This window comes from Nomia melanderi, chromosome 5 (genome assembly GCF_051020985.1).
Source record: "Nomia melanderi isolate GNS246 chromosome 5, iyNomMela1, whole genome shotgun sequence".
Lineage (NCBI taxonomy): Eukaryota > Metazoa > Arthropoda > Insecta > Hymenoptera > Halictidae > Nomia > Nomia melanderi.
The window spans coordinates 16,381,262-16,397,211 of record NC_135003.1 but is presented as its reverse complement, the minus strand read 5'-3'; the positions used below and the strand labels follow the sequence as shown (position 1 = coordinate 16,397,211).

General features: G+C 42.0%; 1 protein-coding gene across 6 annotated transcripts in view; it reads right to left on the bottom strand.

Moving 5' to 3' along the window:
• Window positions 1-1,005: 1,005 nt before the first annotated feature.
• The window catches only part of rk (G-protein coupled receptor rickets), a 43,132-nt gene continuing 28,187 nt past the window's right edge, over window positions 1,006-15,950 (bottom strand). For 2 of the 6 annotated variants that reach the window (XM_076367882.1, XM_076367883.1), the window contains 12 exons: window positions 12,490-12,561; window positions 11,759-11,830; window positions 11,488-11,556; window positions 10,565-10,708; window positions 9,808-9,948; window positions 9,660-9,725; window positions 9,133-9,276; window positions 8,980-9,066; window positions 8,350-8,642; window positions 7,322-7,501; window positions 7,052-7,246; window positions 1,006-6,281 (listed from right to left, as the gene is read on the bottom strand). In XM_076367882.1, the coding sequence (XP_076223997.1) occupies window positions 4,888-6,281; window positions 7,052-7,246; window positions 7,322-7,501; window positions 8,350-8,642; window positions 8,980-9,066; window positions 9,133-9,276; window positions 9,660-9,725; window positions 9,808-9,948; window positions 10,565-10,708; window positions 11,488-11,556; window positions 11,759-11,830; window positions 12,490-12,561 (2,857 nt within the window). In that variant the 3' untranslated portion in view covers window positions 1,006-4,887. Of the gene's footprint in view, window positions 6,282-7,051; window positions 7,247-7,321; window positions 7,502-8,349; window positions 8,643-8,979; window positions 9,067-9,132; window positions 9,277-9,659; window positions 9,726-9,807; window positions 9,949-10,564; window positions 10,709-11,461; window positions 11,557-11,758; window positions 11,831-12,489; window positions 12,562-15,950 lie in introns of those variants that run through there. The other 4 variants (XM_076367884.1, XM_031970954.2, XM_076367885.1 and 1 more) reach the window with 4 other exon arrangements.

Below are 15,950 nucleotides of genomic sequence, written 5' to 3'. Positions count from 1 at the left end.
GGGTTAATAGGGCTCTCGGGCAAAGTTTAAACAATTCCCGATCGTGTAAGTGGAATTTGCAAATGTTCAGAGCGAAAGAGAAGGCTGTTTGCATGTGGTCTGATACTTATCGGAAAATGGCGCTGGTTGCTTACTTTCGACGAACGCTTCAAAGGACTGTGGCTCGAATCAAAGGAACAGAGCTGGATAAAATTCCCAACTGCTATTTAAAATATTAAATATTATATAGTTTATGTGAAATAATATTTTAAATACGAACCCGAGAAAATGAATCAAAGTCGCTCGAAATGTTTCGAGGCGAAGTCAAAAGTATTTTCGTTATCGTGTTCGAATGAAATAATGTTTTATCCAGCGCTGATCAGGACGAACGAAACTTCAAATTTCCGTTATCTCTGTTATATTATCGTTGGTAGACAGCGCGAGTCTTCCTTGTAACGCGAGAGACCGATTTTTCGAGAATAAAGGAATTACGAGAAAACGAAGGAGATCGACGGGGAATAATTATTTCGCTTCTCTTCGCTGCACGAGAAATATTAAAGAATATGTTAGAAAATAGTCCAAAGATGAAACGATAGCTAGAAATGTCTAAGAAATACTAGAAAATTATAATTTAAACGAAGTAATGAGAAAACACGTCAATTAAGAAACAAAGCTATTTTATAGAAATATCTCACCTATCGATGCATCATACGAAACTTAATATTATAAACGACACTAATTTTGTTACATCGAATCAGGTGACTATGAAGTTGAATATTTAATATTTCAAATTAAAGTTTAAATCAATTAAAATTAAATAACCGCAGTATACGTAATATTAAAATACCTATCTTCGACTCTAGGATAAATTTTTAAAAAATTCCTCGTTTCTCAATGAGAATTCATTTTTGGTCTGAACTGATTCATTTTTTGGTGTTAAAATATTAAAAGAATATTTCATAATATTCCTATCTCTCCGCAGATTTCTATTGGACGTTGGGGGTAGGAGAAGCGACAAAGTCCTGCTTCGTTTCCGATGCTTGGTTTCTTTTCCTTTTATTAGAAAAACGTTATTAAATAGTTCGCGCCGGACACACAACACGCAAAACACGCTCGAACGAAGAAACGGCGGTCGCTGTGAACGAACAATGGAAACGATCGCATCGAAGGGGGTGAACGTATCCTACCACAGAATTAAGATCCAGTAAGTGGTAATACTATGGAGCGTCTTTCTCTCTCACTCTCTCTCTCACTTTCTCTCTCTCTCCCTTCCTCTCCATCTCTCATTTATGTAAATGCAAAAACCGCGTATATAAACATTTGCACACTACAGTGTGGTCCAGTAATTATTGTCACCTCGAACACAAATAAATCTTGCGTTATCTCCAATAATTTCATCAACAAGTTTGAATTTCAATTGCAATTACATCGGTATTCAAATTCCAAGGAATAATCAACAGAAACGATTTCATGGAATATAATCGGCAAGTGACAATAATTACACCACTCTGTATAACGATCTTATAATCCTCTTTTAGGCTAAAACGATCTACCTGCAACCTAACAATCAACTAGCTGCAACAATGATTAAACCGGCATTAACACGTTGACTGCCAAACAAGCATTCACCGAAACCTCCACGCAATCGAAATAATTTTCATACTAAAACAGAAACTAACCGGTCGAAGTTCTTCGTGACGATTGCCCTACTGTTCTTTCTATATCTAATGCATCTGACAAAATTCAGTTCGATGTGTTAATCTAGTGTAACGTCGGCTATTAACGAATCGAAGGAGACATCAACACTTAGCACTCCTTTTGTGATCTATCAGCAACTGCTAATTTTTATATTCCCAGCGAAAAATAATAATTTTAGGGCGGTTTCTTTAAGATTCATTCACCCTTTGCCCTATTTCTTTCTGAACTGTCCAACCGACTACTTTGTTGCTCATAATTTATTGAAAATAAGAGAAAATTCCAGTCTTACGCTATGTCGATGTATGTTCCAAGGTATAATCATTGATGACTATAGTTATTGCTCCACGGTATTCTGCGTGACAACCGCAGTTCAGTGGTAACTAACAAATCGTTTACAAAATAAATTAACCGTCGGACAGTTAACGCTAGAACTACCAAATTGGCCGGGACGAACCGTATAAACCGTCAGTCTTATGGTAAACGCAAAACGCAAAAATTTGTTAACGGGCGAAGCGACTGATCCCCATCTCCCCGGTGAGAATTCCGAGTTCACGGAAGGCGAACGAACAAAATCAAGAGAAACAAACGCACCGTGTGTCCTTAGAGTTTATCAATAAATACTTTTAACTCGCTCTACATCTCAATCGAGAACTCTACGGAACGTCAAGTTCGACGTGAACTTTAACCCTTTGCGGTCCGAAGTGCTTCTGGCTTCTCACTTTGAGATTTCGACGTTGGTTCATTCGATTACGGCTTAACATGACGTTCTATTTATTTATTCAATATTTGGGAGTCATTGAAATGTTACCACTAAATGGTACAATTGTGATACTACAAATAAATATAGAAAAAATTGTTAAAAGGTAGAGGTTGCGATAAAATGGAATGTCGAGACTGACTCGACACAGGACTGCTAAGGGTTAAAGTTACACGACCTCCGAGGTCTGCGTCTATGGTGAACCTCCGAAAGACAATTGACCGGTCTAGGATCCCTTTCTCGTTTCTCTCTTTTTTTTTTACCAAGAGAAACTTTCTCCTCGGTCAGGACTCTTTGAACTAGATTAACGCGCGTCAAATTAACGTTCGCTACCAGCGGTTGTTTCAGTGACTCTGAGTCACATTTGAACTTTTTCCTTAAATTTTTTCATTATTTTATATTGCATTTCCAACAGTTTCTTTGGAGCTTTTAAAATTTGATGGTATGATACGTTATAAAAACACGTGGTGCAATTAGAGTTAATTATATTCTTTACAATCCAATGAATCTAAACAGAATATTAGAGAGATGAAACTGAAACTGAGTTCCTAAATATAATGTAGTTTATCGTTTCTAATAATATCCATTCATTTTATTTTCATTGCGTAAAATATGGGATTACGACTGTTAAATATGTGACGCTGGTAGCGTGTTAAGTCGGTGATCGCCGAGTATTGTTAATTCGCGAGGTTAACACGTTAACATCCTTGGTTCAATTGCGATTAGACTGATTCCGATGCGCTCATGGGAAATTTCAAAGTGCACATAGAATGCACAGGATACTAAGAAAGACAGACGATATTCAGACTAGTGATGTTCAGAGTATTCTCAAGGGAAAATGATTTTCCATCGTAATTCTATTTTCCTAGATACGTTCTTGAATATTTGGACTTGTAGAAAGATCCGTGGTTCGTTCCAAAGGAAATGCTGATGAGGTCCTCGTGGACCTCAATTTTGGCAGTGAAAATACTGAAGAATACTTCGGCAGTTTCAGGACGACTGTTAACACGTTGAATGCCACGGAGTCAGCTCAATTAAATGATTTGAAAATATTTCTATATTGTAAATAATAAAATATTTCTATATAGTAAATAATAATAATAATAATAATAAAATGCTACCTAACGCAGGCATTCAGCTAGGTGAACGTGCAATGATAGTGCGATTCGATCCAATGATTTAACCCTCTGTAGGCCCATGTAACTTTAAAGTCACACATCAGTATATTGGCATCTTGTTGATTTATTTTGATGAAATTATTGAAGCTATTGAATACATTGTTAATTCGTATTCATATGTGGATACTCATCAATTTTGTACTGCATACATTTTGTTATAATCATGAATAAAAGTTTGGCCCGTAGAGGGTTAACATCATATCTTCCATTTTGTGTATTTTGCTCTGACATTATGTGGCATTCAACGTGCTAAGTTGACAGTACGAGTAAGTTCACTGGCTCGCAGTTGACACTCGTTTATCCTCGGCATTAACACTAGATTCACGGAGCATTGAATTTTAAACATTATCTGCTAGTGTCTGTCGATTTTGATTAATGCAGTGCTAACATGACTCCTAGTCATCTACGTTTAAACCTAATTTCAGAAATCTAAACGAACATCAATTGTTCTATAAACAGTAGAACATATATAATAATATATTATTATATAATATTATATAAATAATAAATATATATAATATTATAATATAATAATAATAGAACAAGCTAACAACAAACATCCGTGAATCCAGTGCCAAGACTACTTTCCCAACTGTTATGGCGTTACGTTTGCGCTGGACTGTTGGTACTATACGTTCACAGTGTACTCCAACAAGAATACAAGAGTAACTAGAGTAGAGGTAAATAATAATTTAACAAGCCTACCTAAAGAAAAAGAAAGAAATGTGAACATGTATAAACATCCTCAGTCCAATGATAACCTCAAACGACGACGAGTGTAAAGGTTCGCTTACAAAGAGATTGCACCCCGGCAGTTAACGCGTTAAAGTCACGCGCCGTTTCCACGGCGGCGTTCAACGAATGTGACTACAGTACGCATCGGCGGCGCCTGGCGAACGGACGGTCAACGTAGGAGATCGTTGCACTTGTCAGTTCGGATCGTTCGTGTCGTTTCCGGGAAGACTCTCGTTGCTCTCATTTTGGCTTCGTTACTTAGCTCAACCTACCGCTGTCAGTTATCCACTGTCAACCCTAGCAAGATCAAGCCTCGAGACTGAGCAGCAACGCTCCTATAATTCGCCTTCGAACAACTACAGCCACACGGCAATAAATAATGTCCTAAACGCTACCCAAGAACAACTCAACGTCTCAACGATCTCAGGAACCTCAGTCTGTCCAGGGTCAACGGGAGTGATCCTCTACTCTCCAGCAGTGCACGCGTCAGGACGCTTAATACTGAAACCCTTGATCAGCGCCTATTCTCCCACTCCTTCCCTAGGTCTGCGCGTTGTCGTCGTCCTGTTGGTCGCTGGTTTCAGCGGCGGAGGGTATGGTCGCGAGTAGCCTGACCGCCAGTCTGCTGGGGGATCCAGGTGGCTCTGGCTCTTGGATGGCCAGCTGGCGCGTGAGCCTCGGCTTCGACCTGGCCGGCCTGGGCGTGTTCCTCGCGGAGATCTCCAAGGAGGCGCTGGACCTGGAGATCCTCCACGTGCTGGTGCTGGCGGTGGTGGCCGAGCCGGAGGAGTCGTTGCGCGACGAGCTGAGGTTCGAGTCCTGCGACGGCTTCCTGGTGATCAGCCAGGACGACGCTCTCCTCTTGGGGTCCAGCAGCCGCAGCGGTATGCCGCAGTGGTGGGTCTGCCGCCAGGAGTCCGAGCGCGACGAGGAGAAGTTCTCGCTGGAGTAGACCGAGGAGGCTCGCTTGTGCTGCTTCTGCTGGATCTCGGCGATCTGGTAGGCGTACTGGTCGCTCCTGGTGTGTCGCGGCCTGGTGTCCTTCGCGCATGGCCACAGGATGCCCGTGCCCCATCGCCGGTAGCCGGAGCACTGACCAGTCTCGAGCAGCCTCGAGTTGCACGCGCACGGCGTCTGATTGTCCCTGGACGAGCGGTCCATCAGGCTGTTAGTGTTCACCGGCGTCTGCCTGTTGCTGAAGTTCGAGCTGTGCCTGCACCTGCCGATCCCCCTAGTCACCCTGGACTCCTCGATCGCCTTGCAGATCAGCACGCAGTCCTTCTTGAACTGCTTGGTGAGGATCGCGTAGAGGAACGGGTTGCAGCAGGAGTTCAGCGGCAGGACGAACACCGCGAACACCTTCGCCTGTTCTAGGGACACCAGCTGCAACCCGAACGTCGCGGTCAGGGAGAAGAACGCTATGGGGGACCAGCAGAGGAAGTCCGTGAACACTAACAGCGCCATCCGCTTGGCGATGCGCGAGTCGTTCGAGTTCCACGCCTGCGAGCCGCGGATCGCGCAGTACATCTTCAGGTAGCAGCCCATCAGGATCAGGAACGCCACGCCGTTGATCAGCATCAGGAAGATCACGTACGCCAGCGCGGCGTTGCCGGTCGTCTCGAACGGCAGGCAGATGGCGAACTTGCGGTAGTCCGAGACGCCGATCAGCGGAAGGGTGGCCATCGACAGCGCGAAACACCAGCCGACTGTCATGATGTAGCCCGCGTGCTTCAGGGAGAGACGCTTGTTCAGGTGCATCGCGTGAGTTATCGCGTAGTTACGCTCCAGTGTGATCACTGCTAGGGTGTACACGCTGAGTTCCGAACTCAGCACGCCTAGGAAGCCCGCTAGCTGGCAGCCCGCTGATGTTTGCCAGGGGATCGCGTACATCCGGAACTCGCCTAACGTTGACGCGTCCACTACTGCTAGGAGACCTGGAAGCATGAGTGGTAGTGGATTATGATGCAGGTAAGGAGATTGTGGATCTTATTAGAGTTGGATGCACAGGATACGAGAGAATATGTGAAGTATCTGAGGTTGAGTGTTTCTTATGACATTTGTCTTAAGACAGTTGAATACTTATGACAGTTGAAAATATAAATTTGCATGAAGATCCACTTATAAGATTTCTCCCAGTTATTCAGCAGATAACAGATGCTTCTCTGAGAAAGTACTATAGAGACTGATTCAGCAATACACAAACTGAATTGCTGACTAACTGAGGTCTCAGTGATTGTTGAAGTTTCTACAGAGCAATTTCAAAAAGACAGTTAACCCTTTGAACTCTGTAGGCTCCAATATTGCACCAGTTATATTAAATATTTGAATGTATTTTATAAAAGCTACCCCAGGATTATCAAATTTTCCACACATCCAAATCTTGCAGTAAGAAGGAAAATAAAAGATCTAAGAAATGTTGTAGCATTTTTCAATTTCGCTATGGAAACTATAACAATTAGTTGCAGTTGCTGATAGATTACAAAACCATCTGGAGTGCTAAGGGTTAACTCTGCGCAGGGATCTAACTTATCAACCGATTTTATCTCTGGGGTGTCTAGTAGTAGCGCGTTTAACACCTGCATTCTAAAATCCTTGGTCGATGGTTATTAAGCGTTTAATGTCCACCGTTTTCGACGTTTAGTGCGCATGAATATGTTATGCTTCTAGCTGCGCTATGTTTAGCCCTCAACGACTTACGACTGACCTAAATATATGCCCATAAAAAAATCCGCTGCAGCCAGGTTGCAAACCAGGAACCGGGGAACGTCCATCTTGCTCCTGGAGAATATTAAGACGAAAACGACCGTGCCATTGCCGAGCATGGCGAGCAGAAAAACTACCCATACTCCGCAACGCAGCGTCCACCAGTCGAATAAATCTTGACATGGCAGAAAGGGACCTGGAATCATACATTTAGAACTTAGAGATTATACATTATAAACTTACACGTTTGTATAAAATACATGAAACGTACCTGGTTGAGGCAGGCACTGAACGTGCGACGGCAGCGTTCGCGCTGGCAGCGTGACGCGGCTGTTCTGCTCTTCAAAATAATCCTCAACATATGAGGGCAGGTTACCAGGGTACGTAAAATCTGAACCAAAGTTAGCCCAAAGTTCATTTATTCGCGAGCTGAATTTGTCGGTCATGTTATCTAAACAAACGTCATCACTTCAGTGCTGCAAAGTATCGGGGTTGAAGAGCTGAAGATCATGGGGTGAGAGATGTCTGAGATGTTTCTGTGTCACGTATGAGTCTGTGTGTTCCAGTATGAACGATTCTCCCAGCGAAAAGCGAAATTATCAAAAGAAGCAAGTCGAAATTTCGTGGACCGCTTGAAAATTTCCAATTGTCGGATTCTCGCGCGCGGCTTTGCAGCAATTAAGTGTCGGGCAGCCCGCGAATCAAATATGCGAGGAATCAAATGGAGACAAGCAGCAATTAAGGGACACGTGAAACTTCAAACTAAAAGGCTGGCTAAATTTCAAAGTAAACAGAATAAGCAACAACCGGGGAATTAGCGGAATTTCAGATTTAAAAAGGAAACAAGCGTCAACTCAGGAATTAGGTAAATGTCAAGTTTCAAAGGAAACAAGCAACAGACTAGCTGAATTCCGAATGTAGAAAGAGGAAATCCGGCTGATGGAGATTCGTTAACACGTTAAGCGCCACGTCAGTCACTGCTGATTGACGCTTCTGAATGATTAGAAAACAATCGTAACGTACAAGATAACCGATGCGAAATGAAAACGTTTAATAATGTAACCAAGTTGACAATACTGTAATGCAAACATTGTAGCGAATAATTCATAATCGTTCCTGCTGTTCGTTGCTACAAAAAGAGAAACTCTATGGGAAAATATTTCGTAAGCAAAATATAAGCGACATTTTCATGACACGGAACGTGTTAACGACTCCACGGATATTTGTATTTCGTGTGGCGAAGAGTCTCGTGTACGATGATGCATCAATGGCGTCGATCGAAGACGACCGGCGACTTACTCAGCTGAGGCCAGATATCGGAGAAGCTCGAGTTCCATAGGCTCATGTCGAACTCGTTGTCGGTCGGGAAGAGGATTGACTCTTGAACGGAGGATTTCGTGACCGGCTCCTCCACCTCGATGGAGAGAAACGAGCAACAATGGTACGCGTACGAGAGCACCATGGTCTGCACCCTGGGGAACCGTTCCGGCGAGGGGAACTCCCTGAGCGCGGGGTTATTGAACGTCTTCAGGTGCAGAAGACCGGACAGCCCTAACGTTGGCAGCGCTGGGAACACATTATTTCCTAGGTTTCTGTAACATTTTTGGAAAATTCAATCCGTTTATCGTCGTGACTCTTCTGGTGCGTTTTGTTAACGCTGCGATTGTCAGTCAAACTAAACCATTCGGACGAAGATTCTTTGAAATGTGCGAAACCTTCGAGAGACAAAGATAAATTATATATCAATTGCTTAATTAATAGAAAAAAGGGAAACCACGCGCTGATCTCTTGCTGTTCAAGTAATTAATACTAAAACTACCGAGCAATTGGAGTTATTTCCAATTTTAAAATACTTCCGAGTGCAAAGGGTTAATATACAGGTCAAGTATCGATCATCTTTAACAATTATATCGTGACCGAGGAACTTACAGGTCTTCCAGGTGCTTGGTCTCCTTGAAGGCGTCCGGGTGTATGTACTCGATGTAATTGCTCTCCAGGTCTCTGAAACATCGAACCCTCTTTTTCAAGACGATAGCGTTGAGCCATCATCGGGGGACTAGTTACAAGCGACGTTTCACTTACAACACCTGCAGCCTCGGCAGCCCGACGAACGTGTCGCTGGAAATGACCCTCAGCTTGTTGTTCGACAGGAGGAGATCGTGCAGCAGGTTCAGCCCTCGGAACTGCTCGTCCAGTAACGAGGAGATCTGATTACTGGCTAGGTCCCTGTGCAACACGAATCCTCGTTATCGTGACGATCTTGTCTTAACATGTGGCAAGCTGGGAGCAAGTATTCAGTGAGCAGTGAATGAAGTGAGTAGTAATTGAGTAGTCAGTCGAATGAATAGTGAATAGTAGAATAAATAGCGAATGAGTTGGACGAGCAATGAATAAAATGAGCAGTAACGGAGCAGTCAGTAGAACGAATAATGAGCAGTAGAATAAATAGCGAATGAAACGAGCAAGTAAGTAAGTATAAATATAGTAAGTACTGAAAAACTAATTACTCCGATACCTGGTGAGTAGAATGAGTAACAAGTATTAAGTACAACGAATAACCCACAGATCAAAGAGCAAACGAGCTCAGTATAAAGGACAATGTTACTCACAGAACTCTCAGCTCGCTGCAGTTCCGCAAATCCGGCATCTCGGGCAGATAGTTCGACTTCAGATCGCTGAAACAGAGAAGACCGAAACACAGATTCAAGCTTCGAAACACAACAACCCGAAGATCTACGATATCGTTCGACTACTCACAGACTCTTCAATCTTGGGCACTGCTCGCACAAGTTCGCCGGAACGTTCGTGATTTGGGCCCGGTCTAATCTCAGCACCTCCAACGATCGTGTCCCATTTAGATTCGGGAATATCCGCAACTCCTTCAAGTTCGAGAGGATCCTGAAACACATTACGGGGAGATCGTTACGGACTAATATCTCCGGCCTGATCTCGATAAGCTCCTCTTTAGCAGCTTATCCCCGAACGGCGCCTCCGTTTCGTGCGCTCTCGCGTCCCGAATCGGACGCGAGCTGGCTCTCCGCGTCGGAGAGGACGTCACGAGAGGAAGAAGACGGTAACATTCAAATTTTTCCTCGAGTACGGATAACCAGAATCGCTTCGCTGGCTGTTCTTCGGCCACCGGCTGAGCCAGTGGCTCTCAACCTCGGCTGTGCTCACACTTTACGGCTTTCGCGCGGATGCGACTGTTACGGTATTAACACTAGACTTCTTCTCGTTGAAATATTGAAACGATGACAAATCATTCTCCGAGGGATTATCGAAGATATTCTTTTCGCGAACAGAATGATAAATTCGTCGAAATCTTAGAAGATACACGTTTCTATAGGAAAATTAGAAAAAGCCAATTCGGTTGCTGGGAAGTTCTAGACAAGTTCTGATATTCTATGGCAAAATAATATTAAAATTCGAAACGAGGTGAAATTAATCAGTTAAGTTCACAAACGGCGCAAATAAGCGATTGTCTTTGGAAAAGGGAAGACGTTTTCGTACTCACAGCTTACGAAGCTTCCGAAGATTCCGAAAAGCGTCCTCGTGGATCTTCTTGATGGGATTCCCGCGTAGATCCAGCGACAACAGATTAGTGACTCGCTGAAAGACTCGTCCGTCGAGCGTCTCGATCTTGTTGTTCGACAGGGACCTACGGAATCGGACGGAACATAAACGGATACGATTTTCTTTGCTTCCTCTTCTACGTTGGAGAAACAAGAGAACAAAAGAAGGAGATTTTCCGTGTATAGAATGTCTTGCTCGCGGATTTATTATATATAGCACTGTATACTGTATATATATATATATAGGTATATACGAGAGTGACGTAATTTGGGCCAAACTTTAGAACATAACAAACAATGCAGTATACGAAATTACTTAATTATTGATAAAGAAAATTTGAGTTTACCTGTTGTATAATTCTAAGGTTTACAATTCAGCTCAGTTACGTGGACACCCTGTATATTTCACGAGTTCCTCGTCACCGCCATTTTGCGTTACCTTTGGAACTATTGGGAGCACTTTGATCTTCTAATTTGTGGAGAAGTTGAAGCATTACATTTCCAATATTCAATTGGAACACAATGAAACTAGATCACTTTTTGTAAGCATATTATATAAGTATAATTTTTCTATTGAATTGATTTTATTCGTGACGTAAACATAAACGCAAAATGGCGGTGGTACGTTCCGATGGAACGGTGACGGACGATTTCCTGCGACGAACTGTTTCACAGCGTGAACGCGATCGAATGAGAGAGAAGACGATTAAAAAGAGAAAAAGATACGGGATCGAGTGCCGGGACAACGATCCGAGCATTCCGTGGAAACGAGCGAAACGATACGATTGTAGGGAAAGAAGTGGTTTGCATAGGATTGTAAAAAAAAGTTGTCAAATTACATTTTACTTAATCGATGCACACTTACAGGTCTTCAAGGCCAGAGAGGTTTACGATCGCGGTCGGAATTTTTGTTAAATAATTGTCATCGAGCTCCCTACAAAGCAGACAAGAATTACAATTTTTAAACGGTCGCGGACCGTTTCTGGCCTCCGTTACGGAACCAAAGTAGAAAAAAAGGAAAAAAAAGATAGATAGAGAGAGAGAGAGAGACATAAACGATCTAACATGTTGCCGCAACGACAGTGCGTTATTTGTCTCGTGCGTTCGATTTGTTTATTCTGGGGCGGGACACTCACAATACTCGAAGGCTCGTCAAGTTCGCGAATGCATCGTCGGCGATCGTGTGCAAGTGATTTCGTCGGAGTAATCTGAAAAATGTAGAGAAAGGTGAAAGCGGTTAATTGTGAAGATTTGCTTGCATTATTTTTTGGGAGAATTGGAATGGAATTTTCGAATCTGGGAGGAATAAGAAGCAAAGGTTGGAGGTATGAGTAATGTCTACTCAGGGAGAGTAGACTGAGTAAATAGGGGGAAATGCGGAGAAAGTAGTGAGAGTAACTGAGAAATGAATGGAATCTTGGTGAATATTTACTGAATAGAATCTTGGTGAATGGTTAGTGAATAGAACCTTGGTGAGTGATTACTGAATAGAACCTTGATGAATGGTTTCTGAATAGAATCTTGGTGAATGATTAGTAAATAGAATTCTGATAAATGATTGGTGAATAGAATTTTAGTGAACGATTAGCAAATAGAATTTTGATGAACGATTACTGAATAGAATCTTGATGAATGTTTACTGAGTAGATTGAGTAAACTGAGTAGTTCACACTATTTTAAGTAAAATAAATAACCAACCATAAACAGGACTATAAATTAAGTAAACTACTCACTGAACTCAATGACTCCAGTGCCGAGTAGAAAATCGAATACACTCAGTAACAATCACAATCGTCAACAACCTCAAACAACTACGAACCCGAGTAATTAAGTGAAGTAACCTATATTAAATAAACAAACGACTTACAACACTTCAAGACTGGAAATTCGCTGGAAGGCACGGACTGGAATGTCTGTTATGTTGTTGTTCGTCAGGTCTCTGCAACAAATCGAAACGAAACCAATGAAACGGGAATACGGTAATTTGGAAATTTCGAGAAAGCTTCATCGGACCGTATGTCGAACGTTCAGCGACGAGAAACGAAAATAACGGAGGCGAGGAAGTTGACGCGCCGCGGTGCCCGTGCACGCGACAACGCGACAGCGTCGAGGTGGTCCGAAATAAAAAGGACCGAGCGAAAAACCGGGGGAGAAAGAAAAGCAAAAGAGACGAAAGACGGTACGGGGGTGGAGAAAAAGGAGAATAGTAAAAACTCGTAAACCGAGAAATTTATTGGCTACTGTCGCTACGCCCTATATTTTCAAGTGTGAAGCGTCATTAAGCGTTCCTTGACGAGCTCTCCCCTCCCCCACTCCGTCGCCACCGCCAATCGCCGGTGCTCCGATGGCCACTCCCCTCCCAGTGGTTCTCAGTCAACGGAATAATTCGTATTTTTAAATGAAGGTAACAGTTGTATGGTAAATGTATCAGTTGTTTCGTTTAGAAGTAGGAATTAGTCTTATTATTCTTATTATTTTCTGTTCTTATTATCTACTTCTTATTATTTTTCTATGCTTATAATTTTTCTATTCTTATAATTTTTCTATGCTTATAATTTTTCTATGCTTATAATTTTCCTATGCTTATAATTTCTCTATTCTTATTATCTATTTCTTATTATTTTTCTACGCTTATAATTTTCCTATTCTTGTCATCTACTTCTTACTATTTTTCTATTCTCACTATTTACTTCTCATTATTTTCTTACTATTATTCCTTCCCACTAAAAAATAACAATTACTTTCCCCTTACTACACAATCAACTTTCAAGACTGACTAATTCATTACATCATAACATTTTCAAATACACTGAACATATCATCTCCATCGCTACTTTCATACAACAGTAACTTAACAATTCATCTCACAAAATTGATCAGATGCCTTCATATTCATAGCTATAAACACTTCTAACAATCAATACCTACGTTCTCAAGAAACATTTGAAGCATTCACAAATTTGAGTCTTCAAGATTGCTTTGAATTGTCCGGTCTCCAACTGTTATTCGTCAATACGGTCACAAGTAGCCAATGAAAATTATAAATAACGTACTCAACGAGTGACCACTCTTGTCGCGCCGGCCGTCAACCAGCGGACGGACAGTAGTAGAAATGCGTGCCGTTTACGACGGACTAATTCTACTACGCTACTACTGACGCCTCGTCCGACAAACTGTCGAAGAGTTACGGATATTCTAATGGCGCTTCCGTGTCGCTCGTCAATCGTCGCGCTCCGCCTCTGTCTGTCACGTGGCACGTCTCCGGAATGTCGGGCTTGTTGAAAGCTTGCTGGGAAAACAGTCCCTTTTCGTCTATGAATCCCCGATTAACACTAGAACTACCGTACCAGTCGAAATCACTGGTTTCGATATTCTTGTTTTGCAATTATCGATATTTTAAAAGCATGGAGTATTCGAAATGATCTTGGAAATAAATAATTTCACTTGAATACTATAACGAATGTCTGAAGAAATTGAAAATATTCTTGTTTTGCAATTATCAATATTTTAAAAGCATGGAGTATTCGAAATGATCTTGAAAATAAATAATTTCACTTGAATACCATATCGAATGTCTGAAGAAATTGAAAATAATCTGTTAAATAACGAACACAATATATTCATTTCGATGACAAACAGTCGTACGATATCATCATCTTCCGGATCAACCAGATTCATCTAGCAAGAGATTATTATCTATTCATTTCTAATAACCCATTGAATATATTATTATTTACTTATTTTCAATAACCTAACGAATATATTCATTTCGATAACAAACAGTTGTACTATATCATCATCTTCCGGATCAACCAGATTCATCTGGCAAGAGATTGAGCACGAAACCGTGCCACCGCAATTCCCACTGCGAAGATCGAGCTGCATCTGTTCGCTCGTTAGCTACCCGCGTAGCACAGTGTTCGATACAGTGGAATTTTGTTCCCGATCGAACCGAACCGTTAAAGTAGCCGACGCGGGCTGCTCGTAATTCAAAGAAGAATATTCCGCGCGGTCGTTTCGAGTGACGCATTCGCGCGTCCGAGTCACGAACGCGGCCGGGACGGCCATTCTATATCCGTCGTGTTCAAGTGGTTTCGTACTCGATATCGGCGAATTTATGCGGCCGTTAAGGGGTAACCAGCGTGTAATTGATACTATGGCCACCATAATACCGTCATCTGGAAAATCACTTTATTGGAGGGGCGTTCGGAACGACGCACAGAATTTTTACAGATTTCCCCGCGGTCTCGTTCAATTAATTCTCGTTACATGTAATCCAATTATTGCATAATTGGAACATAGTATGCGTATCGCGTTATAGAAACGATGCAAAATTGTATGAATTTTCGTGGGATATCTTAGGAAACAGGAGTTTAACCCTTTAATGGCGACGTTTTGGTGAGATGAAATGTATTTGGAAGAGTGAGGTGCAGAGGAATGAATTAATTAGTCAAACAATTTCAAGTAGAAATAGTGTTAAATATAAACTGAATATCACCTTATTATTGTCAATGATTAACCTTTGGAATTCACTCGAATTCACGTAGATTCAGTGATATTTATGATTGGTAGATAGGAAGCTGGTCTTCGAAGAGAAATGATTCAACAAATATATGTATTACTTTGTAATCAACTATCACACTTAAAAAGAACTATAAGCATAACATATGCTTAGAATTTTTCTATTTTTCCAATAAATTACTGACAAAGCAGCCGTATCGACCAGAGTTGAGAATTTTAAGATGACGCGTATACTCGTCAAACACAGTTAACTGGCTAAGTGCTCGGTAGTTCTAGTGTCAAAGGTAATTAATTCATAATTCCTATAATCCAGAATCATCTGTGTACTTGGCACAACGGTTCGACGTTTAGAAAATCTTCCGAGAGGAAAATTTCGTTTCATTATGAAAAAGCGTTCTGTTTCCTCGGATCCTGATATTTGCTCGATTTGAATAATTCAAAGGAGGCGGCCACGAATCCTTCCGAGACGTTCCGTGTATCCGTGATTCGAGGCGGCAACTTATTCGATTCACCTGTCGAGAAGCCGTCGATCGAAGAACCGCGAACGAGAAGTTGGAAAATATCTTTGAATTCGAAATCAGAAACGACGGGTGGCAAAGAGGGGAAAAATTTCCGCGACTCCATGTGGTCTCCGTTTTCCCCGTAACAATTCCTACACATTGATCGAGGCTGGCTCCCACGCACGCGCACCCCCGGATCCTGTAAACTTATGGAAGGAAACGACAGTTTCCCTTTCTTTCCTTTTTTCCCCTTTTTAATGCCACGGCGTCTTCCGCTGCGTCGTTCTCCGTGGCCCCCACGTTTAAC